We start from the raw sequence: 24,694 nt of genomic DNA on the forward strand, positions 1-24,694 counted from the left end.
ATGTTGAAAATTACGAATTGGATTTCAACAAGACTTTAAACAACTATTGCTACTTAATATTGTTTTATGTTCACAATTCGGTTTATAATATAAAAATAAGTAATAATAAAGTAAAGATAATAAGTAAAGATAATAGGAGATAAGTACGAAATAAAATATATACTAAAAAGAATCAAAGGAGAAAATATTAATAACGAATACTTCTATAGAGATTTTTGTCCTTATTTTTACGAAGCTCTGTTTCAATTTTATTTGTTCGACAGGGAATGTCCAGATATCAATAGTATAGTAAAGTTATTCAAAAGAGAAAATGAATTAAGATATATTATAAAGAAAATTCAAAACGAAGAGAGAAAACGTGAGCTTATCTTGAACAGTAAGATATATAATATAAAAACAGAATATAATTTTCTTATAACATTGACATGGACAGAAAACAAAATATTATATGGATATATGTTGAACTACTTAAAAGATAAAGGATTGATATATTCAATGAACATATACGAATCAGATGATTATGCAATGTTCTTTAATTTAACTACTGATCCAGATAGATGCGTATATGAATTAGACAGATATATACCGTCGTACGAAGATATAGACGTGCTTTATATAGTTTCTTACAAATCTAAAAATTTAGATTTTAGTAGTATTTTTTTTATTTGAGAGATATTAGTGGAAGAAAAATATTCGGAGATATCATATAATAATTTTTAAACGTTTTAGAAGTCATGGTTTGCCCATAAATAATATCACATCCATCTACTAATTGATTTAAAACTTCAACTGATATGCTAATCAATTTATCATTTTTATTTGGTTGTTTAATTTTTTTTAATTTACATACAAAATTAATACTTGTAAGATTTTTATATAATACATTATTACTCATAACATATTCTATTTTTTTTCATTACTATCTATATTTTCAAAATTTTCTAGCATTTTGTTAATACTATTTTTTAGATAAATAGATATATACTCTATCATATCACAAGGATATGTGTTATATATTCTATATATATGCTTCATAAATTTTCTGTTGTCTACAAATATATCATTTTGCCTTAAATACTCAATAGTCCTTTCGAATCTTGTAGCATCGTCTGGAATTATAAATATATCATCAAATTTTATTTTATACATTTTAAGAAATATTACATACGGATATAAAAATTCATAGTTAATTTTCTTAAAATCTTTTTTTAATTTATTTTTATCATATAATACTATGTAATTACCCGGAAGTTTTCTACCAACTCTACCTTTTCTCTGTTCAGCCATTCCATAAGTGATATTATCAACTTTTCCTCCAAAAAATCTTTTAGAAAAAAATGTTCCTGTATCGTAAACATATTGAGCATTGCACAAAGTAAGCGACGATTCCAATATATTAGTTGATAATGCTATAACGCTTTTATTATGACTTGATTCTATTTTCTTAATTATATCAGATGCAGATGGGTACACTTTACTATGAATAGGTATAAATACCAAATTTTTATCATTTTCAAATACAGATGATAAATGTTTAAACGCACTTGAAATATCAGATATCCTAGAAAAGAAAAATATTCCAGCTTTTCCTTTATCGGGTCTATGTTTAGTTATTACATCCTCGATCACATATCTATCTCCTATTATTATCTCTTTTACAGGATGTAATTTATCTCCCTCTATATGAATAAATTCAATATTTTTATTAAAATATTTATATATTCTGTCTTTATCTTCGTCTATAGTAGCACTCATAAGTATTATATTATTATATCTTTTTCTTTGATTCCTGAGGATTGTTATACATATATCAGAAAAAGTTTCGTGTTCGTGTATCTCGTCAACGAACACTGATGCCAATCTATCGTCATTCAATTTAATTGACGCAGCTATTCTATTGATACAGAAATTTAATTCGACGCTTTGAGGGTTTTTATTATAATATATAGTGTTTGAAACATTCTTAAAGTTCATAGTGACAGGACTATTTTCTATTATTATGTTACTCTCGGTTCTATAACCTAAATTTCTTAAGAAATTTTCTCCATTTGACACAATTAAAGCCTTTCTGGGAAATATTATCATAGTTTTGTTTTTTTTGTTAAAATTATCAAGATCGACACTTGATAGATTAAAATCGTAACCTCCGAATAAAAAATTGTACCAAAAAAATACTTTTGGAACTTGAGACGTTTTTCCAACTCCTGTACTTCCGGTAATTACACAATCTTTTCTATTAACCCATATATCAAAAAATCTAATCTGGTTTATAGGTTCCAAAGATTTAAAACTTATTTTTTGGAAATACTTAATATTGGAATCAAGAGGATTTACTAACTTTTGTCTAAATGTTATATCACCTTTTTTCTCTATTCCAGTTGATAGAAAACCAAATCTTATTGCAGCTTTAACTGTTCCAAAAACTTGATAAAAAGTAAGATCATCGAATACTACTTTTCTTTTTATTGATAAGTAAGAACCCAGTCAGCACAAAAAGATCCCCTGAATGTACACAGGATATACGGAAACGGATTCTGGATATCCTGTGTACATCATAATACTTCTGAAAGATATCCATTGCAGATCGTATAGATGTTCAAAAGCAATGCGCCGTACATCTCAGGTGGATCCATTATATATCCATTTGTATATCCAATGTACATACACGAAACATACAATTTCGTATATCCATATTATCGCACTTTTAGCACATCCTATGTACATTTAAAGAACATATATTGTACGTTATATATATGTACTAGGTACATTCATTGCGCATCCACCGTGGACATACATTTTCGTATATAGAAAAATATATATTGTACATCACATGCATGTGCTATATAGTCAGTGTATATCTACGTATATTTAAATATACTAATTCGTTTCCGTATATCTTGTGTACATTCAGGGGATTTTTTTGTGTTGAATGCTGGGAATAAAAGGTTTGAAAAAATACAATGCGTATTTTTAAACTTTGTAATTTTAAATATATATTTTTTATTTTAATAAGTATATATATTTATATATATTATATATATTATGTGTGTTGTTATACATAACATTACATTTTTAATGCATAAATTTTCTGTACGTGTATTGTAAGACTATGTAATGAAAATAAACTAAAGAAATCATATAAAAACGAAAATAAAATTAACATTGTAGCAAAATAGTATTAAACAATAAATTTTAAAGCTTTAAAATAAAAATTACTATACTTAAATAAAAAAAAAAGAATACTGACAAAGGTGCAGTCAAAAAAGTGCAAATCAAATTTAAAAAATATTAATGCAGTACCAAAACAATTAAATTATTTTCATTTGAAATCTTAAACCTAACTGTACTTTTAATTTTAATAAATGTAAAACAAATAATAATAATGACATAAAATTATATCTTAATCGTTAAGATTCTGGCCCTTTTTCAGACATGACTGTTTCAGAAGTAGAATCTGTTTCACAAACCGAACCTGTTTTACGCACAGTGTTTTCTTTCAATTTTTGTTTTGACTGAAATTTGTTGCTGCGTTCTTTACTTCTAACTAACCAATTTCTTATCACTTCTATAATGTCCGATTCTGTTGCAGATTTTGTCTTGGAGTTCAGTCGAACAACACCTAAAATCATATAGTAAATATAAAGTTATGTGCGTACTTGAGTTCAGCTTTATCACGTAACTGTGGAACGTAACCGGTATGGACAGACCTACGAACTTTAATGCGAAACATCATATAATACATGTATAACAGGATTACAACTTGAGACTTCGAAGCGACTGGTTGTTATGATTTCTTCGTCGCACGTTAAATGATATTACGCATTAATACAGTAACGCAATATTAAAAATATGTCAGACTGATCCATAAATAGGAAACGTATTAAATCAGAAATAGTAGATCAAGTGAAAGCGACAAAGTTATATTACAAAGTTTAAATTAAAATTTTTATTTAGTTATTGCATTGAGCATCATTTAGTTACGCAACACAGTTACATTAGGCTTTGCTGAAGAATGTATATGTGATTAAAATTGTTTCGATGTAGAGTATATAAAATAATATATTTTACCAATGATAACTTGGACAAACTTTAACGATTTAAAAGGTTTTTTTTGCCGAGCTCCCTCCCAAGAATATAGCATCCCAACTTCGTTCGAAATTACTCTCGACATAACGCCCTTGATTAGATGGGAAAGATCCGTGCCTCCAATTAAACGCAGTTGATTACTCTAAAATATAAAATTCGAAAAGTAATTTATTAGAAAATAGTTTTCATCATGTAATATAAAATTTTCAAAAATATATAGGATAATTCAATACACACCAATGCATGTATGTTATCAGTTGCATTTGATAGCCATTCTTCCATTGACATTAGTTGCTGCTCTGTAATGACTGGAAACGATTGTATTAGAGTCTTAACAGCCATATTAGTGTCATCATTTAGTTCTGGTTCATCAATACATCGGGTTTTTTTTATAAGCATATCAATGCTCCTCATAAGGTCATTTAATTTTAGATGAATAAGATGAATTTCTTTAAAAAATTGTCTTTTGAATTCTGAAAATTTAAAAGTTGAGTCGTATTAAAATATTATACATAAAGGAATATTCAAAAATTACAAAATCAATAATAATAAATAAAAATAATTATTTACCAGCATTTATGTCAGCGTTGTCTGTAGTTTTGAAGTTATCTTAAAATAACAAGAAATATAATCTATTTAATTAATAATGATTATTTAATATAATTGGTTGATACATTAAGGTCAGTAGTACATGAATGAATTCAACGCCGAAAAAGTTTTAAGATATGTATTTTTAAGGTAGCACACCAGGGGGGATTGCGGGCTACCTACCATAAGAATAAATGTAATGATGATTTTTTCTGCTCCGTGTTGAATCCGTTCATGTGCTGTCAGCCTTACAGTGGAATAAATTTATATACTTTTAGAATATAAAACATTAATGTTATCTGAACTGATAATTAATTTTTCAAATCTATATTCAAATTTATATCCATACGCGGCTTTGGACTTAATTTTCTTTAACATATTGATCTAATTAACAATGCAAACGTGCATTTTGATATAAAAATTGAAATTTCAAAAACTCTTACCATTAGTGATATTTTTATCTTGACTTTCCGTTGGAGAGCGATTACTGTCTGTATATTAAATATAAAAAAAATTACTTTTTAAAAATTAAACAAATTTTGAAAAATTTAATTATTTTACCGCGCTAGAAAAATTTAATTATTTTACCGCGTTCAACATGTGTGTTGCCAAAATGTGAAAATGATGGGTACGTGTTACTATCTTCATCAGACATATCACGGTTAGACTCATTGGATTTATCAGTATCTGAGGAATTGTGTTTCTTCCTGTCTTGTCTCCGTTTATGCATTTTATTCTTTTTTTTTGTTAAGATCTCCGTATGTGATGAAAGGTCATCTGTACTTTGGGCTTTGATTGCCTTTTTTTTAGCAATTTTTAAATTATCTAAACAAATTAAAAGTTAATTATTTTTTTTAATACAAATTTTACATAATACAATTTTATAAAAATTTAACATAATATAAATATTTACCATATGTGCCTAAAACAATTGCTTCATATTTTATCCATATCGAGCCAGGATTATGCTTCTTTTTTATTAATGCTTTAATAGCTGCATTATCGTAACTTTTTGATGGCCAATAGCATGCAGATTCTTTTGACAGAAACCATGTTTTCGGTACTGCCTCAACAGTATCTTCCTCTTTGAATCGAACGACAAGCCAAGTCATCTATATGTACATATTAATCAATAGCAATTCCTTAAACTTATAAATGCAATTATTATTAAATTTCTCGAATCACTTGTATACAAATAGAAATATGCCAATTGAGAAAACCTATGATTTAGCAAAGAAATCAAGATCAATAAAAGAATAGAATAAATATCATAACTAACCATATATTTTCAAAATTTTTTCATTATTTTTATTTTTATTTGTTTTAATATTTTTATGAAATTATTAAAGGTAATTATAAATGAAGTAGAGGAAATGCAACATATTTATCATTATATGGTAAAACTAATAATTTTCTTCTGATCTTGTCCATTCTCCACATTTTCAATTCAGTATTATATTTTATAATTACTTTAATATCAAATAATGAAGAAAAACATGGCTTTGAATAGAAATCTTTATGTGCAATATATTTGATTCCTATTAAGAATATTTCATTTTGATATGAAGCAAAATTTTGTATTTCAACTATAGTTGTATCATCCAATTCAACAAATCGATCAGCTACTTTTAAAACATTTAAGCAATAATTAATCGTTTTAAGCTTCCTGTACTGCGGAGAAGTGCAATTATTTATCAATGGACCATTAAAATGTTCCCGCAATAATGTTACGGAATTATCATTTGTAGATTGTATTGGTTGCAAAAAATTATTTTCCTCGCTAACTCTACACACAACTTGTTGCAACTGCTGCGAATGCCTACGAATATTCTTTTTTATCTTCTGCATGTAATTTTCGAATGGAAAGGCACTAAATTCATCAAGTGAACCAAACAGGCGCACACAATCACTTAAATGCAATAAACTATGTATGTTGTGTGAAATGAAATCAGGTCCATAAATTGTAATAGAATTCTTAATAAAATGTTTCATTAGATCTTCGGCATAAGAAATATAATTCTCAAATTTTACATAGTGTTTACTTATCAATATCGAGCTTGCTAAACTTAGCATAAGAAAATTATTATACTCTTTCAATGGTATTATTTTCTTCAAAACTATTGGACCTGTGTATAATAAAAAAAGTCTAAACTCGGTTGCTTTAAATCTTTTACATTCATTTATTGGCCGAGTTTTTCTTGCAAATTCACAAGGAATATATTTCTTTAACAGCTGAAGATTGTTGCTAATTTTATTAATACTTGAAGCACGTAATTTATGAGGAGGCTTGCCAAATATCCATCCATAACGCTTACAGCATAACAACCTTTTTGTTGCACCTAATAGAAGAATATGCATATAGTCTAAAGGTACATTGTCAATCATATTAAAATTGGGAATTTGAAGCCAAAGTGTTTCTCCTGTATGATGTTCGACTTGAAGAGTATTTCTAAATGAATGATCTGTTCTTTTTTCATAATTTTCAATTTTATCAAAGCATAAAACATTGTTAACCATGTCGCCTTCTTCAGTACACTGTGTACATGAAAAATAACCTGAATGGCTCTTAACAGATAAAATATGAGACTTAGCTGGGGTATCACAAATTAACATTGAAATTTTGAATTTACATAACACAGATTGTATCATTATTCCATTTGATAGTTCTATACATTCTTCTACAAAATTTTTTAAAAATTCACTAGTTTTAGGTTTTTCACTTCCATAATGTAAAGCTATTATAAATACTTGATTTTTCAAATTTTTAATTGATTTTACTGTACCCAAAATTGGCCAAAAAGAACTTGATGTGCTTTTTGTTAAAGGCAATCCATCAATATTAATTGCGAGACAAAATTCTGTGTTTTCATCAACAATTATATTATGTTTTAAAGTTAAAGAATTTAATGAGTTGCGTATACCAAAATAATGAAATGAATTGTTCAAAAAATTAGATTTGCGAGGTGTTTTTAAAATTGTACGTGGATCAGCTGGTAAGATATTAGTCAAAGATGATTCTTCACGAAGTATATTTAATAATTCTTTAAATGCAGTTAGGCTAATATTTCTATCAATGGACCATTTTCCTAATTTTGTAGTAAGAGATTCCTTAGGCTTTGTAAATAATGGAAGTGAAATACTAGTGTTATTATGTTCTTGTAAATCTTTAATTGCAAGAGAAGAATAATCATTCAATTTCAAATTATTATCTTTACTATTTAATAAAATGTTATTGTTATTTTGAAAATCATTGTTGTCACTTTGAAAATCATTGTTATCATTATTTTCAATCATAATTTCATTATTATTATTTTTCTGTATTTTTTCACATTTCTGATCTGAGATTGTTTCATGATCTGTTAATTGATTAGTTTCACTAATCATTGCTAATGACAGATTGAGTCTTTCGTTAATTTTACGACACAATTTTTCTCTTTGACTTTTTTTGTTAGGCATTTTGATTTTCATTCAACAAGACACAAAACTTAAAATGAATGGATAAAAAGTGCCATAAAGTTTATCGATCCGATTGTAATGAAATAGTTATTATCTAAAATACCTAAAATGTGAAACAATTCATATATATTTTGAAATTAAGAAATTAATTAACATGAAGAAAAAATACGTTGTAACGATTCTTAACCTATACCGCAATGAAAAGTTAATGAAATAATATAGGATGTATTATATAATAGGATTTACCTTTAATTTAAGTGTGTTATTGCCTGCTACTACTCTATGAGTTTATTTCGTCCAAGAAAAGTTTTCACACAATGCACAATGCACACAAGACACAATAAAATATTGCACAAACCGTTTTTCATATGTTATCCAAAGTGTGCCGTACAGCATGCCACGCCTAGTAGAGAATTACACTATGCACAATTGATTGGCGATTTATATGGCGCCAAAATTAAAAAAACTATATTTATGTACCAGTGTTAAAACACATAACTTGCCGCATTATCACATTTACTTTTACATTTTACATTTACTTTTTATTATTAATAAAAAGTGCATAATTAATAGACATTTATTTTGCTTATTTTCAATATATATATACACACATTTGGCTTAAAATCAAATTTTATAAACGCAAGATTTTTGTCACTTTAAAATAAAAAATAATAAACATCTTTTTGCTTATATTAATAAATATCAATAATCTTTGTATTTTTTTGAGTTACTACGAATATCCATTGCGTATGTACTACGTATATGCGTTTTTGGATCTTTTACGTATATCCATATGTGTACGTACATACATGAAACATATTACGGATGTTGACTATTTGTATATCCGATTTAATATGTCCTATGTATATACGTTTCTGGATGTACTGCACATATGAAATGCGTATGTATACCGGATGTACTATGGATGTCCAATATGGGTATATCCGTCTTTGTATATCCTACGTATGTTAGTTTTTGGAGCTGTTATATATATCCATATTTGTTTGTACATAAGATGTACTGTGGACATTTAATTCACGTATATATGTTTCTGGACATCCTATGTATATACACGAGATTCAATAGACGTACTTTTAATTTTACGGATATCCTATGCATATTCAGAGGATGTTCTGTGTTGACTGGGAATATGCTTCGTATGAAAATATATATCTATCATCTCCTATTCTAATCGAAAGTTGATTATCTGCAATGTTATGGTATATTATATTGATATCATTCTGAGGAATACTAAAGAACGTTCCTTCTGTTATTTCATAATTTAGATAAATATAATTTCTTTGAGACACTATCACTTTTTTTAAGTAAGAATATTTCCAAAAATGTTTATATACAGGTACTATACATAATTTGAAATACTCTTTATTTCTAAATATAAAATCTTCATCAATATAACCTACTTGATGAATAGTTTCTAAATTTGGAAATAAAAAAAATTGTATACATTTCAAGTTTTCTATAATTTCTCTGTACATAGAATATTCATTTTTATCTACGTTAAATAAGCTAAAGAAATCTGTATCCATTATTTAATAAATTATTTTTTATCAATAATTTAATAATATAAATGGATATATCACCAGTATATTGGGGAAGAGGAGCTTGGGCTATTATATTCACGACAATTTATCATTATTATAAAGATTTTGATCAGTTAATGTATTATTTGGAACATTTCTATATTCCTTGTAGAGTATGTAGGGAAAACTTATCGAAAAAGAAAAATGATATTGGATTCAAATCATTTTCAGGAGCTAATAGTTTAAGAAAATTTTATATAGACATATATAATGATCATCATTCTGATAAGATAAACGAAAAAAATTTATCAAATTTAGAAGTATAGTATATTAATAAAATATGAAAATGTTTATATTGAATTTTATACAATAATAAATGGAATCTATACAATCAATAGATCCTAAGAAAATTTATATTGAGACTCCAGGTAAATGTATGAAAAGTTTGATACAATTTTGTGTTGAATTTGATAAACAATTGGCAAAAGAAAATGAGAAGGCAGGTAAAAAATTGAAAACTACAAAGGCAAAAACAAAGGAAATAGGTTCAAAGAATTATAGTGAAAAAATTATGTGTTTATCATGTAAGAAAGAAACAATGAACAAACAACCTGTCAAGTATTATCAAAGTTTTACAGATACAGGAGCTTCTAAGTATTCAATTAAAGCAATGTGCGTAGAATGCGGAAAATGTAAGAGTAAATTTATTAAATTATCAGATCTTCCAAAAGATATGAAAAAAACAACGAAAAGTAGTAAATTATAAGAAAATATATATTGAAAAAATACGAATATTACATTAAAAATCAACATGAACGCATCTATTGAAGTATTGTCATCTAAAGAACATATAGAGAGAAATATATCTATGGTATGCAGGAGATATAAGTAATAAAACAGAAATATATTACGACTTTGAAGGAGAAAATTTTAAAAGTTTTAATTTCAACGGAGCGTTAGTAAAGATATACTCTGAAATTGTTGATAATTCACTAGATCACGTATTATCATCAAATATAGATTCTAAAAAAATATATGTAAATATAAGTGACGATTTAATAACTGTTGCAAATTTTTCTGTATTAAAAGTATTTGGAGATGTAAAGTGTAAAGGGAAAATAATAGAAAATTGTTGTAGACCAAAATATATTATAGAGAAAACCTTTTCGTCTACTAAATTTAAAATAAACTCAAAAACTATAGGTATTCATGGTTTAGGAATCAAAATACTTCCAGTTTTATGTAAATATCTAGAAATAACAGTGTCAGATGGATTAGATTATTATAAGTATATAAAAGATGACGAAACATGTTTATTACAGGATATTCAATCAGCAGTGTAGAAGGAATTATTAATTATTTTTATAAGTTCGAAAAACTCATAGGATTGGATAAAATAGTTCTCTTCCATGTTAATGATTCTAAATATGAAATTTTTTCAAAGAATATTTCTCACGCCGGTATAAGGTATAATATTTTTAAAGATTTTCAGTTCTTGTATGATAAAAGTCTTACAGAAAACGAGATATTATCGAAGTTAAAATTACAGAAAAAAACAAATCTTAATATTATAAAAGCGATTTCAAACTATATGAATATTCCTATAATAATAGAAGATGGTGTTGTTGTTAAAAATTCAGAAAAGGAAAATTATGTGTTTTCACAATTGTACGTATATAATAGTTTAAATTATAAGTATTACAATTTCGATAAAATAATCAATTATATATATTACAAGATTATATTGAGTGAGTTTAAACGTCTTAAAGATATACAGGGTGTCCCAGACTTACCGAATAACCGATTCAGGGTAGACTTCTGACGTTGTTCTGAGACGAAAGTTCCTTTGGCAAAATGTCGAGGGTGTCGTAATTTCGGCGTTATAAAGAGCAAAAGTTCTCCAATCGATGCGCTGAATTTTCCCGCGCTCAGGGACATCGCACATCAAAGGAGCCCCGTGCATCGCGCAACGATTGTTTCGATCAAGCGCGTTTCTCGCGATTGTTCACGCATTCACTGTTCACTGTTTCACAGTACTCCACAAAAAAAATGGAGTCAGATCCGCCAAAGACCTCGCCGGCCAGTGCACATTGATTGCTCCGTATTGACGTAAGGCGCGGTAGGTCATACCTCGCAGTGCTCATATCGATTTTCTATCGCGGGAGCGCACGATGCTTCACGCTAGTGCTTGACAGTTCCGCGCGCGTGTCGTGATTTTGTGCAATTCGGTGAGCGATCAGTCTGTCCTTTTTTGTCGGTCATACGAATGTCAATGTCGCGAAAAAAGTGTCGAAAAGTGACGCGACGATAGCCTCGCCACACACGTGCGCGAAAACGCGTCGCGTGTTAAACGCGAGATACGCGGATAGATAAATCTTACGCGGAGTGCGCCCATGCACTGGCCGGCGAGGTCTCCGGCGGATCTGACTCCTTTTCCTGTGGAGTACTGTGAAACAGTGAACAGTGAATGCGTGAACAATCGCAAGGAACGCGCTCGATCGAATCAATCGTTGCGCGATGCACGGGGCTCTTTTGATGTGCGATGTCTCTGAGCGCGGGAAAATTCAGCGCATCGATTGGGAAACTTTTACCCTTCATAACGCCGAAATTACGACACCCTCGACATTTTGCCAAAGGAACTTTTGTCTCAGAACAACGTCAGGAGTCTACCCTGAACCGGTTATTCGGTAAGTCTGGGACACCCTGTATATGATACTTTAGGAGACAAGAGAGAAAACAATTGTCAAAATATAATAAATTTATTATATAGTTTTAAAGATTATAATTGGTGTCATGTAAAATATTGTGACGGAAAACTAATAGTAAAAGCTTCGAATGTTATATATGACGATTTGATAAAAATTAAAGGATTTGGTGATAAGACAATTAAGAAGATTATAGAAATAATTGAAAACAAAACTCTTGGTTCTATAAGTAAACTAGAATCATCTGCTGGATATAAAAGTATTTTGAGTTTAAAATCAATACCCATGATAGGATCAGTAACTGCTAAAAAGTTGCTAAGTCTAGGAATTAAAAATTTTGATGATCTAAAAGTGTATATTAAAGGAAATAATAAGGTCTTAAATAATTCTCAGAAAAAAGTAATAGAAATAAGCGATAAAATAGTTAAAAATATTGGTAGAAAAGAAGTAAAAAATATTATAGAAAGAATAGATAACAATATTAAAGATATCGAATATTATTTCTTAGGATCATATGCTAGAAATGATGAATTTATATCGGATATTGATATATTAATAATCTCTGACAATAATGATGATAAAACCTTATTTTTGAAGAGTCTTAGTAGATTATACGACTTAATATATGTTATTGACGGAGCTGTAAAAAGTACTGTATTTATAAAAGTTTTCAAAAATAAGTATTTGCAAATTGATATAATTATAAAGCCTTTCACCTCAAAGTTTGAGAGTATATTATATTTTACAGGACCAAAAGAATTTAACGTGTGGATTAGAAAAATAGCAAAATTGAATGGATTTAAACTTAGTGAGTATGAACTATGTTTCGACAATAAAAAAATTAAATTAAAAAATGAGAAAGATATCTTCAAGCATTTAAAAATAAATTATATAGAACCTAGTCAGAGAAGCTTGTTTAAAATATTATAGTCTAATCGTCTTCATAACTATCTCTTATATCTTGTTGTTTATTTGATAATTTTCCTCTTTTCATTGAAAAATATATGATTATTCCTATTAAAATTATAACAATTGCAATTATAATTATAAATGTCAACATGTTAAATTGAGTTTGATGATCATCGTCGCTTTTAATCTCTTTTCTATATTGTTGTTTGATAGATTCATCATGATTTTGTTTCTTAACTCCACCGTAGAAACCATTTAATATACCTAAATCCATTTATAAGAAAAAATCTTTATTAGTTTAATTGATATTGAAAATAACTTGCAATAAATAGAAATGGGTGCTAGTGCTTCTATTCAGACTATCGTCAATGATATAGTAAATGAGATGAAAATTGAATTAAAGAATACAGCTAAGGCAGATGCAAGCGCAAAATGTTCTATTCAGTTTGGACATGTAAAATTTTCAAAATCAAAGGGATGTACGTTAAGATTACAAAATTTCTGTAGTGCTGAAGCAAAAGCGTCTATTGATTCAGTTGTAGATGCATCGTTTAAAATTTACAACAATTTAACGAACGAACAAAAAGAAGAAGGAGCTAAATTATTTAACAATTAAGACTAACATACAAATTACGGTAAATAAGATAAGAAACGATTTTAAAACATATATAGAAAATACTTGTAGTGCAAGTACCAGAGTAGAGAACGGTATAACAGTTCAGGATTTTATTGTCGACGAATGTGTTGCCCCCGATGGACAAGTTTTGGTGTTCGAATTTTTGAACTCTGGACAGGCTAAAGCATCTTGTGGAATAAAAACTGTAATGGACATAGTAGCAACTGCGTCTACGGAAATCGCTTCGTCTCAGAAATCGTTCAATGTCAATACCATAATTTGGATATGTCTTGGAATAGGAATACCTCTTATAATAGCGTATGTGTTGTATTTATATAAAGGTATGTTCATAGTTAAATCGAAGGATAAGATAGAAATAGAGTTAGCAAAAAAAAACTCTACATATATAAATCTACTAGCTTTAGCTAGGGGACTTAATAAAGTCAAGGATTAATATATTATTTAAAATATTTCAAGTTACACTGAGGAATATAATCATAGTCGATTGTTTCTACTTTATTTTTCTTTTTTAATAATTCTTCGAATTTTACATACGATTTGTCTATATATTTATTATTTAAATAGTATTTATCCAGTATATTTGTGTAAAAAATGTCATAATTTATATTGTATATTTCGTTAATTTTGAAATCTTGTTTAGGTAATTTCTTAAAATTTTTGCTTAATTTTATCAAATATGGATATTTCTCTTCGTTATTTAAATCTTTATAATAATATAATTTAATAATATTATTATTATCATCTATGAATATATTATATCCTATGTTAAGATGCAGTATATTGTTTATTATTCTTACTACAATAACATCTTTTATGTCGTTTGAAATTAAATTTAATCCAGTAATTATGGATGTATTAACATTATTTAATTTATCCATTCTTTAATTTATTTATAACGTAATTATAAAATTTCGTAAAGTCTGGATCGAAGTTTTTTACAATGTCACTAATGTTTTCTTTATCAATTAATATATCAATTACATATGATCTTTTTGAAATAGATTTTGAATGTCCTATCGTATCGGCTGTGTTACAAAGTACAACTTGTAACATTTTTTTAATATCTACCTTATTTATATTATTGTCACCAATAGAATTTATGAATTTCCACATCTCTCGTAATAATATAAGATTTGATCCATATATTCTTATATCTTTTAATGTAATGCCTAAACTTTTTAATACATTGTAAAATTTCGATTCTCCTATAAAAACTCCGTTGATTGAAAATAAATAATCATTATCGTCTTTACAGTTATCGTACAGAACAGTTATAAATTTATATACATATTCATCAAGAATTTTACTAATTACAAATTTATGGATTATTTTTTTTTTCCTGTAAAGATTATAAATATATTATTCTTGTCTACTGTTATATTTTTTTTTTTTAACGTTAGAATGCCAACAGTATTATTTTCATCACTGTATTTTTTTCTACCAGTTCTTATATAAAATTTAAATTCTAATATTATTAATAACGACATTAAAGATTCTTTAGTTAATTTATTAAAATCTGACACTTTATTATCATTAATGTACTTATTTATTATATCTTTTTTACTATCTATTCTTAAAAATGATTTAAGTTTATTATTTCTTCTGAAGTTTACATATATATCTCCATAAAAATATTGTGTTTTTCCAATTTTGTCTTTACCGATAAATAATAAGTTGTAGTCTGCACATTTGAATTTTTGTTTTACTACTTTTACGTCAGTAATATGTTTGGGTATTTTATATTTTTTTATTATTTTATAGCAATCGTCTTTCTCTCCAACAAGTTTATCATTATCGTATAATTTTCCATCTTTGTATAAATAAAAAATTTTGTATTTCATTTCAATACAAAATAAAAATAAGTTAATAGATTAACAATAAAATAAAAATTAAATTCATTTATTACTTCTCTTTTTTTCTCTAATTAGTTTCTGTCCAATATCTTGTTTCTGAACTCTTTGTTTTTTAAGTATTCGTAATATAGATGTAAAATTGCATCCTCCTTCTGTGTCATAATACCATTCGAGGAAGTTGTTGTATGTATATGTAAATATTTCAGATACTTTGAATGTTTTTACTATTCCATTATAAACGTTAATATCAATCATTTCTAATATACTAAGTGCTATAAAGAGTAAATTCCACGTGTATAATTTCCTTTTGAACTCTTTTTTCTTCTTTGAACGATTGTAATGTGTAAATATTAAGGTCTTTATTTTTTGTATTAGGTCCTTGAATAAGTTCTCGCTGTTTCTTAAAAGATGGCGTAGCGGCACTCTGTGCATGGAATTTCGTACGGAAACGCATCAGCTAAGTAGTACTATATGTAACCTCAAATTCTAGTAGATACAGTTTACCACAGTGTCAACCACGTGTTTAATTACCTATTGCGAAAATGTCTACTTTTGTGCCAAATAAAGTGTTTTTGCGGGGAATTTTATTGCACTGCTTTATTCAAAAGAAATCTGCAGCTGAAGCACACAGAATTCTTGTTGAAACATATGGTGACAATGCTCTGTCGAATACGACATGCAGAGACTGGTTTAGGCGCTTTAAAAATAATGACTTTGACCTTGAAGATAAAGAACGTTCTGGAGCACCGACAAAGTTTGAAGACGAAGAAACCTAATGAAACTATCACGGGAGCTCGCTATCGACTTCAGATGATGCGTTTGAGTCGAGCTCTAAAAGAAAAGCGGCCACTATACGGGCAGAGACACGACAAAGTCATTTTGTTACATGACAATGCTCGGCCACATGTGGCAAAACCAGTCAAAACTTACCTGGAAACGCTTCAATGGGAAGTTCTACCTCACCCGCCGTATTCACCGGACATAGCCCCCTCGGATTACCACTTGTTTCGGTCGATGGCGCATGGTTTGAGCGAGCAGCGCTTCCATTCTTTCGAAGAAACCGAAAAATGGGTCGATTCATGGATTGCGTCAAAAGATGAATCGTTTTTTCGACGGGGGATTCAATTACTGCCAGAAAGATGGGAGAAAGTGGTCTCTAATGATGGACAATACTTTGAGTAAAGTTATTGTAAGCCTTATATTTTAAATTAATGTTTTTTTTTAACAAAAAAAACAGCGAGAACTTATTCAAGGTCCTAATATATGATTTAGAATTTCCACTTTTGTCAGATGATTTAAGTTTAATATTATTATCAAATAATCTTTTATTGAGAGTTATCATATTATCTATCTTATCTAATATAGATGAAAGATCTTTAGTATTATAGATAAATCCAAAATAAATAAGACCTATGCTATAATTCCATATAATATTGTACATTTTTTTCAACTCTGTTTCTTTATATGTATCTTTTTCTAGAAAAGTTCTAAATTTAATTGCCACTCGTTTTGTAATGAATTCATCGCTTATTTCATCAAATACGTTAGCGTCATACTCTATTTTATTATATAAATTAACTTCTTTTTTATTAACTTTTTCTTTATTATTTATATCTTGCTTATTTATTTTAGTCTTCTTTTTTGCTCCTTTATCAGATATTTTAATGTCTTCGTCGCTTTGATTCTCTTCCACACTTTTAGTTTCTTCGTCACTTTTAATTTCTTCATCACTAGATTCAAGGCTTGATGATTTATCGTATCTTTCAGTTGAAACATCACTATTTTTCTTAGTTTTAGTTTTAATTTTAGTTTTAGTCTCTAACGATTCGATAATTTCATCATCATCAGATGACAAAGAAGAATTATCAGATTTCTGATTCTTTCTAGCTTTGCTCATTTTTGAGTTTTATTTGAATATAATTTTTATAAATACTTTTATTAATTTCTTATAATTTTTCAAAAAATAAATTAGATAAATACTACTATGGAAAATAACATTGGTGGACTTATAGCTAGTATAGAAGAATACATGAAAACTACATTAGAAGATGATAAACATAATTTTGATGATTTTATAAGTAAAAATAGAGGAATATTCAGCATTAATTTCAGTGAAGATTTCTTTGTAAACGAGGAAGATGTCAGATTCTTGTATAGTTTAGTTTCAAAGAATATCAACAGAGAATTAACAATAGATTATTTTAATAATTCTAGAATTAAAGTTGAAAAAGAAATTTTATCAAGCACGGATGAAAGCAATTATGTAGATTTTTCGGAATTGAACTTTTTCAACTTAATATTGAAATATGGTAGGATAATTGTAAAGCCGAAAAAGATGGTTTTTTTATGGAATATCGAAAGGGAAAAGGATATAGAATTAAGCAAATTATTTAAGTCAGATGATCCGTTTGTCATAAAATATGTATCGTACTCAGAAATTATCAGATTGTTTAACAAGAATAAGGAATATTTTATTAATACAAATACGTTAGTGAACTTTGGTAACTTAAGTAGAATAGTTGGAACATCACTATCAAGCAAGTTTTTAAAGTTAAATTATATTGTACCATTTGATAAAGAATTAAAGTTTAATATATTTATGTATGATAATATTAGTTTTAGTAATTTTACAATAATTATAGATAACGTAGAATTTGAATATAAAGAGATTAATATAGAAACTATTATAAATGACTTTATACATATACTCGTGAGAAAATTAAAAACAGACGAAAATTTAATATCATATTATAGATTATTTTTGATAAATATAAGACTGTCCTATTATCTACTTTATATATTGGTACATTAGGTATGACCTTTATATAGGTACGATTAGGTATAATGAAATTTTCCGAAAGATTTTGGTGTTCAGATATTAATGTCCAATTTATTTTAAACCTATATTCGTTAATAAACTTTTCTGATAGTATTTGATTTTTAGATACAATATACCAATCAATTTTATCTTTAAATTCTTTCATGAAAGTCTCTGATAACCTTTGATACTTAGATATATATTTCCACTCAACGTAATCTTTAAATCTTCTTATGAAATTTTCGGATAATATGCGGTATCTAGATATTATATTCCACGAGAATTTATCAGAAAAGCTTTCAATTATATTTGGAGATAATTTCACATATCTACACATGTATTCCCAATCCATTTTATCGTAAAATTCTAAAATTATTCTATCGGATAAGTTTATATTTCTAATTAGTTGTTTCCATGATATTTTATCATGAACTTTACATATAAAATCTTCTGATATGTTTTTTGTCTGATATTGACATAGATTATCCCAATTTAGTTCATTTCTAAATTCAAAAATGAAGTCGTTTGACAACGTTTGGTATCTAGATACTAAATCCCAACTGATATATTTTTTAAATTCCCTCATAAAGTTCTCTGACATTATCTGATATTTAGATATACATTTCCACAATACACATCCTTTAAATTCGCGTATGAAATCTTCTGATAATTTTTGATATTTAGAAATATTCTTCCAATCTATATTACTTTTAAATTTTTTTATAAAATTTTCTGATAGTTTTTGGAATTTAGATATATCTTTCCAACATATTTCGTTTTTAAATTCTTCCATGAAATCTTCTGACAATGTCTGAGATTCCGATATATACTTCCATTCAATCTTATGTACAAATTCTCTTATTATGTTTTCAGATAAACTCTGACATTTGCATAGACTATACCAATCTAATTTATTTTCGTATTTTCTTATAGTATCGTCATTTAACCTTTGGAATTGAGACACAACAGTCCATATGTGATCTGTAAAATAATGAGAAATTTCGTTTATGATATTGCTAACGTCTTGATACTTTACTGCTAAACATATAATATTTTCGTCTAAAATTAATTTTAGAGTTTTATCATTTATTTTGTTATAAATAATAACTAGTTGTATATTAAGTTCATCGATGAATTCTATAATAAATTCATCCTGTAACATTCCCGTTTGCGTAATACGGTTCCAATTGAAACTGTTTCGTTTTAATCTTATATAGTCTGTAACGCTTAATCTGAAATAATCTATACTATAAAGACTTAATAAATCTGTGTATTTTAACTTATTATATATGTTAGAATATATGATATGATTGCTCATTACCTGTTCTATTTTAATATTGTTTGTTGTTATGATATTGTTACATTTGCGCATAAATATTCAAATTTAACATTTATTTATTATTGTAATGTATTTTTTCTAAAAAGATAACCATATTATTAAGGAAATTGAAATATTTTATCATTAAATTCATTAAGGAATTCTTTAGAAAATTTATTGTTAGTATAAGATATAAATGTTTTTAGATTTGCGGAAAAATCTGTAGACGTATTCATTCTCCTGGATTTAAATATACATATCCAATTAATTTTATCCTTAAATTCTCTGATAAAATCCTCTGATAATTCTTGGTATTCAGATATACAGGGTGTCTGGCAAAAATCGCCCCACCGGTCATATACAGGTAGAGGAGGTCAAATCGAGTAGAAAAATCCTTTACCATTTTTTAATTTTCATAAGTACTGAGTAATTAACGAAAATAGATCGGCGAATCCGCGCGATACCAGTAAAGCGCGCGCGGTGAGAAGGACGTCCCACTGCTACGCGATCACTAGGACACAAGGATCTAGCGTTACGCGCCGCTCGTATGTTGCCATTGTCATTTGTAGAGCGCTCCTCCCAACGCTTCATCGCGCGCCTAGTGATCGCATAGCAGTGGGATGTCCTTCTCGCTGCGCGCGCTTTACTTGCACGGATTCACCAATCTTTTTTCGTTAATTACTTAGTACTTATTACAAAAATCAAAAAATGGTAAAGGACTTTTCTACTCGATTTGACCTCCTCTACCTGTATATGACCGGTGGGGCGATTATTGCCAGACACCCTGTATATATTTTAAAAGAACAGCGAAAGTTATTACGCAATAAAGCCCTTAAAAAACAAATGGGGCTAATTTAAAAATTTACTGGTTAATAAAAATTCTTTAATATATATTTATAAAAATGAAGAACGTGTGGAATATGGAAACGCGCATAAGCATAGCAATACATATGTTACCGTCTGCGACGAAGCAACAAATATAGGCCGTTCGAGAATCGCGCAATCGCAATCGAGACGCATCCTGGCAGATGGATTGGACACTAATAGCGAATTATTATATAACAATTAAAAATGAAATGCAAACAGGCGCACGCTTTCGATTGATTGCGTGATTGTGCGGCCGACAATAACCATAAGCGAACAACGGAAACTTCGAGCCGCTTGACATAAAATAATTCAGTGCTTAACAAGCCGAAAAAAAGAAACACTAATTATATCTTCACATAAATATCCTATAATATATTCAAAACCAAAGCATTGTAACCTTCTAGAGGCAAAGAAGAAATAGAAAAGTACCTAATCTTGTATGGTTTAGTTCGACCACTGATTTGTCCGTGTGTGTTCGTTACTAAAATATGTTTTTTTAGTAAAAAAATTTTGAAAAATTTTTACCAACGTGTTTTAGATTTTCCAGTTTAATGTTCCTCAATCCTTTCTTTGTTATGCAAATTTATATAAAAACAGATGGCAAATTGTTAATAAAGATTGAAGTTTATCTAACAAATAAAACTAAAATTGTAATTAATGAACGACAATTATTAAAATTAAATATTAGCAAAGAAATATAAGATATTTATATGTACCAGTTCTGGCCATTATATTTATAACTATTTAAAAAATTATTTTTTTTATAGTTGGAGATTGAAATATGTCTAGCCATTGAGACATTTATCTTATTACATTTTCTTTTAACAACAATTTAACAAATAAAATTTGAAAAAAATCTTTTAAGATGATGTTTCTTATATGCAAGAAACTTCTTCCACTCTCACAAAAAAGAATCTTGCTGAGAATCTTTACCTACCCACAGTCATTATCTTTGTCAATAAACAGCAATCTAACTGCCAAAGCAGAAGTTCCAAAGTTTATCGACAGCAAAAAATAAAAAAAAAATATAGAAATAATAAAAAGTTTTTAAATTCTTATATGCAAGGAACATCCGCTCTCGCGGAAAAAATCTTGCTGTTTGCCCACCCAAAGTTATGTCATTATCTTTGTTATCAATAAACTGCAAACTAACTGCCAAAGCAGAAGTTCCAAACTTTATCGACAGCAAAGAATTAAAAAAAAGAAGTGATAAAAATTTTTTAAATCCAAACTATCTGAAAATTCTAATGGAAAATCCTACCTAATAGAAATTCTACCTAACACAAAAACTTATCTATAAAAAAATTCTATACCTAGGAGTTCGTAAGAAACTGACAAAGCGACAAAGTTTAATAAGATTGAATTCTTCGCGGAATCGTTTGGGAGTTTATCGCAGAATCATTTAGGAATTTTTCGCAAGATGCTTAGCGCAGAGCTCAGCTCAGTTATCGCTATTTGCATCTAAAATTCGAGAGGGAGTTTTTCGCAGGACGCTAGCGCAGAGCTCAGCTCAGTTTCCGCTAGTTGCGTTCGAAATTTATGTTGATAGTCGACCATTGTTCAATGATCGATCGTATCAACGTTGTTTCGAGATCTGTGCTCGACCATAATCGATGGGACCACGAATTTCGAAAGTCCATGCTCAACTATGGGATCAACAACACTAGAACTACCGACGATTAACATATACCAATTTCTATTTCTTTTTTCTTTTTTTAATAAAAAGTGATAAAAAGAAAAAGTAAATTAATCAATTTGATCATTTAACACAATGCAACAAGTCACAGAAAAAATCTCAGGAAATACAGCATTATAAATTTAAGTAATTGTTCTAAAAAAATAAACCGGTTATTTTAACCGCTTTGATAGTTCTAGTTCTGTTAAGCCATAGGACCACGGATGCATGGGTAGGCTAGGAAAGATTACGAAGAAATTGGCGTATAGCAAGAATACAAGAATAAATATATTTCAAAATTCTTAATAAAAAATGTGCTCCTTTTTTTTAATTGATAAATTGTTTCAAATATACCATAATTTATCAGTATATTTACGTTTGTGTAAAAGAATTCTTTTTTTCATTTTTAATTTATATTTGTGATACGTACATATGTATGTATTTAAAAATTTTCTCATTTTTGCTTTTCAACGCCAATTTATATATTTAACCCTGGAAATATATAAAAAGATAAACCACTTACTGTAAGGAAGGAAGAAAAAAAGTACACATTTACACAGAAAAAAAGAATTTTCCTATTGCAATAAAATAATTGTTGCTATTGCATGTTAAATATGTTAGCAATAAAATTTCGCTATTGTAACTACTTTAACAGATTATTCGATATGCAACAAATCTGTTTCGTTCGAAAAAATCGACAAATTTTAAAATGAGAAACAAGTTAAAATTTGCTGTTACAACAAAATAAGTTATTTTTAATAAATTTATTTTACTGTTGCAATTGTCGTCACTAATACAAATTTTGACAATAAGATAAAAATAAATTTTTTATTATACATATATTAGCAATATAATTTGCAGATTTAACAAAACTAATTTCGGTAAATAAAATTATTATCTATAACAAATCTCTTTGCTGTTCAAATAATAATTAACTGAAAGAAATTTTGCTACGATAGCTTATATAAAATTTACTGCGGCATCAAATACTTTTTTCCATGTTTAACAAGTTTTTTTCTTTAATTTTATGTATAATCTTTTTTTTAAATATTTTTTTTTCTATTTTTTCTCATATAAAAAAAATATAAATAAATATATAAACAAACATAAGTACATTATTCAGAATAAAAATATATTGGGTTATTTAGAAAATTTGATATAATTTTTATAAAAAAATTGAAAACAATTTTTATATGTTTAGAGTCATCTTTGTCTGTAATATATGCACCATTATATTCGACAACTTTTGGCCATCTTAAACAACTTGTGCATACATTATTAAATAAAGATATATAAACATATAAAAATTGTTTTCAATTCTGTCATAAAAAAATTCTACAAACTCTCTGAATAATTCAATATATTATGTTCTGATCTGTCAATCATGAAATACATTTAGGAAATATTCCAGGATTAAATATTCATTAACGCATCTAAGTCCTAGCTTATCCATTTTAAGATAATGAATCGAAGAAATAGTGTACTTTTCATAATTTTATTCAAAGTATTCTGGTGTATGATTATATTTTTAATATTATATGATTAATATTTAATATATATGGATTCAAAGGGTTATTAGGCTGATGAAAGTTGTTTCAACTTCGGGCATAATCAAAATCAAAATTAGAAACACTTTGTTTCTTTTTAATGTACAACGCATTTTGCAGGTTACATATTTTTTAATAATTTTTATAATTATAATCTAATATAACATGTATCTTTTCTAGATATATATAATAATATTGGTAATACATAATTAAATTTAATATAAATTAACTAAAAAAATAAGTACTTCGTTCTTTTAAAAACAAATGCACGCACAACTCCAAATACTTTTAAAAAATACGAGAGAATAAAATTTTGATATAATTACTATAAGACAATAAAAATTATACGACCTGCAAAGTGTCTCGCGTCTATATATCTTCACACTATTATTCGATCCATTATCTTAATAATAGAAGACAAATTAAATTAACTCACCGATCGATGCGCAGCAGCGGAGTTGTCGTTCTGTTGATCTGCATAGTTGATCTGTAAAACACGAAATAAATCAAAATTATAGCAGCGTTCACAATATAAAATATTTGTAAAATCATAAAAAATATTGAGTACATTGAACTTTTAATTCGTTTTCTAAGCAAATATGTAATAAAAAAATTATTAAAAAAGTTTAATTATTTAAATAAAAAATAAAAAAATATGCGAATAAATTCTAATAATGATAAAAATTAACTAATG

The 24,694-nt window shown here is 27.6% G+C and overlaps 1 protein-coding gene across 1 annotated transcript; it reads right to left on the reverse strand.

Moving 5' to 3' along the window:
* Positions 1 to 2,085: 2,085 nt before the first annotated feature.
* Positions 2,086 to 10,531, reverse strand: LOC137001238 (uncharacterized). Its single transcript, XM_067359742.1, has 8 exons — positions 8,377 to 10,531; positions 5,588 to 5,786; positions 5,263 to 5,499; positions 5,118 to 5,165; positions 4,657 to 4,695; positions 4,324 to 4,559; positions 4,069 to 4,228; positions 2,086 to 3,619 (listed from the first exon to the last, which is right to left on the reverse strand). The coding sequence occupies exons 2-8, from the start codon at positions 5,784 to 5,786 to the stop codon at positions 3,408 to 3,410; spliced, it is 1,131 nt and encodes a 376-aa protein (XP_067215843.1). The 5' UTR covers positions 8,377 to 10,531; the 3' UTR covers positions 2,086 to 3,407.
* Between the last annotated feature and the right edge of the window lie 14,163 nt (positions 10,532 to 24,694).

This window comes from Linepithema humile, chromosome 7, assembly GCF_040581485.1.
Source record: "Linepithema humile isolate Giens D197 chromosome 7, Lhum_UNIL_v1.0, whole genome shotgun sequence".
Taxonomy (NCBI): domain Eukaryota; kingdom Metazoa; phylum Arthropoda; class Insecta; order Hymenoptera; family Formicidae; genus Linepithema; species Linepithema humile.

Coding starts and splice junctions, on each gene's coding strand:
- LOC137001238 (XM_067359742.1), bottom strand. CDS start 5,786: ATGACTTGGCTTGTCGTTCGATTCAAAGAGGAAGATACTGTTGAGGCA. Junction 4,229..4,323: donor CTGATAACATACATGCATTG/GTGTGTATTGAA, acceptor TTTATATTTTAG/AGTAATCAACTGCGTTTAAT. Junction 3,620..4,068: donor GTTTGTCCAAGTTATCATTG/GTAAAATATATT, acceptor ATATGATTTTAG/GTGTTGTTCGACTGAACTCC.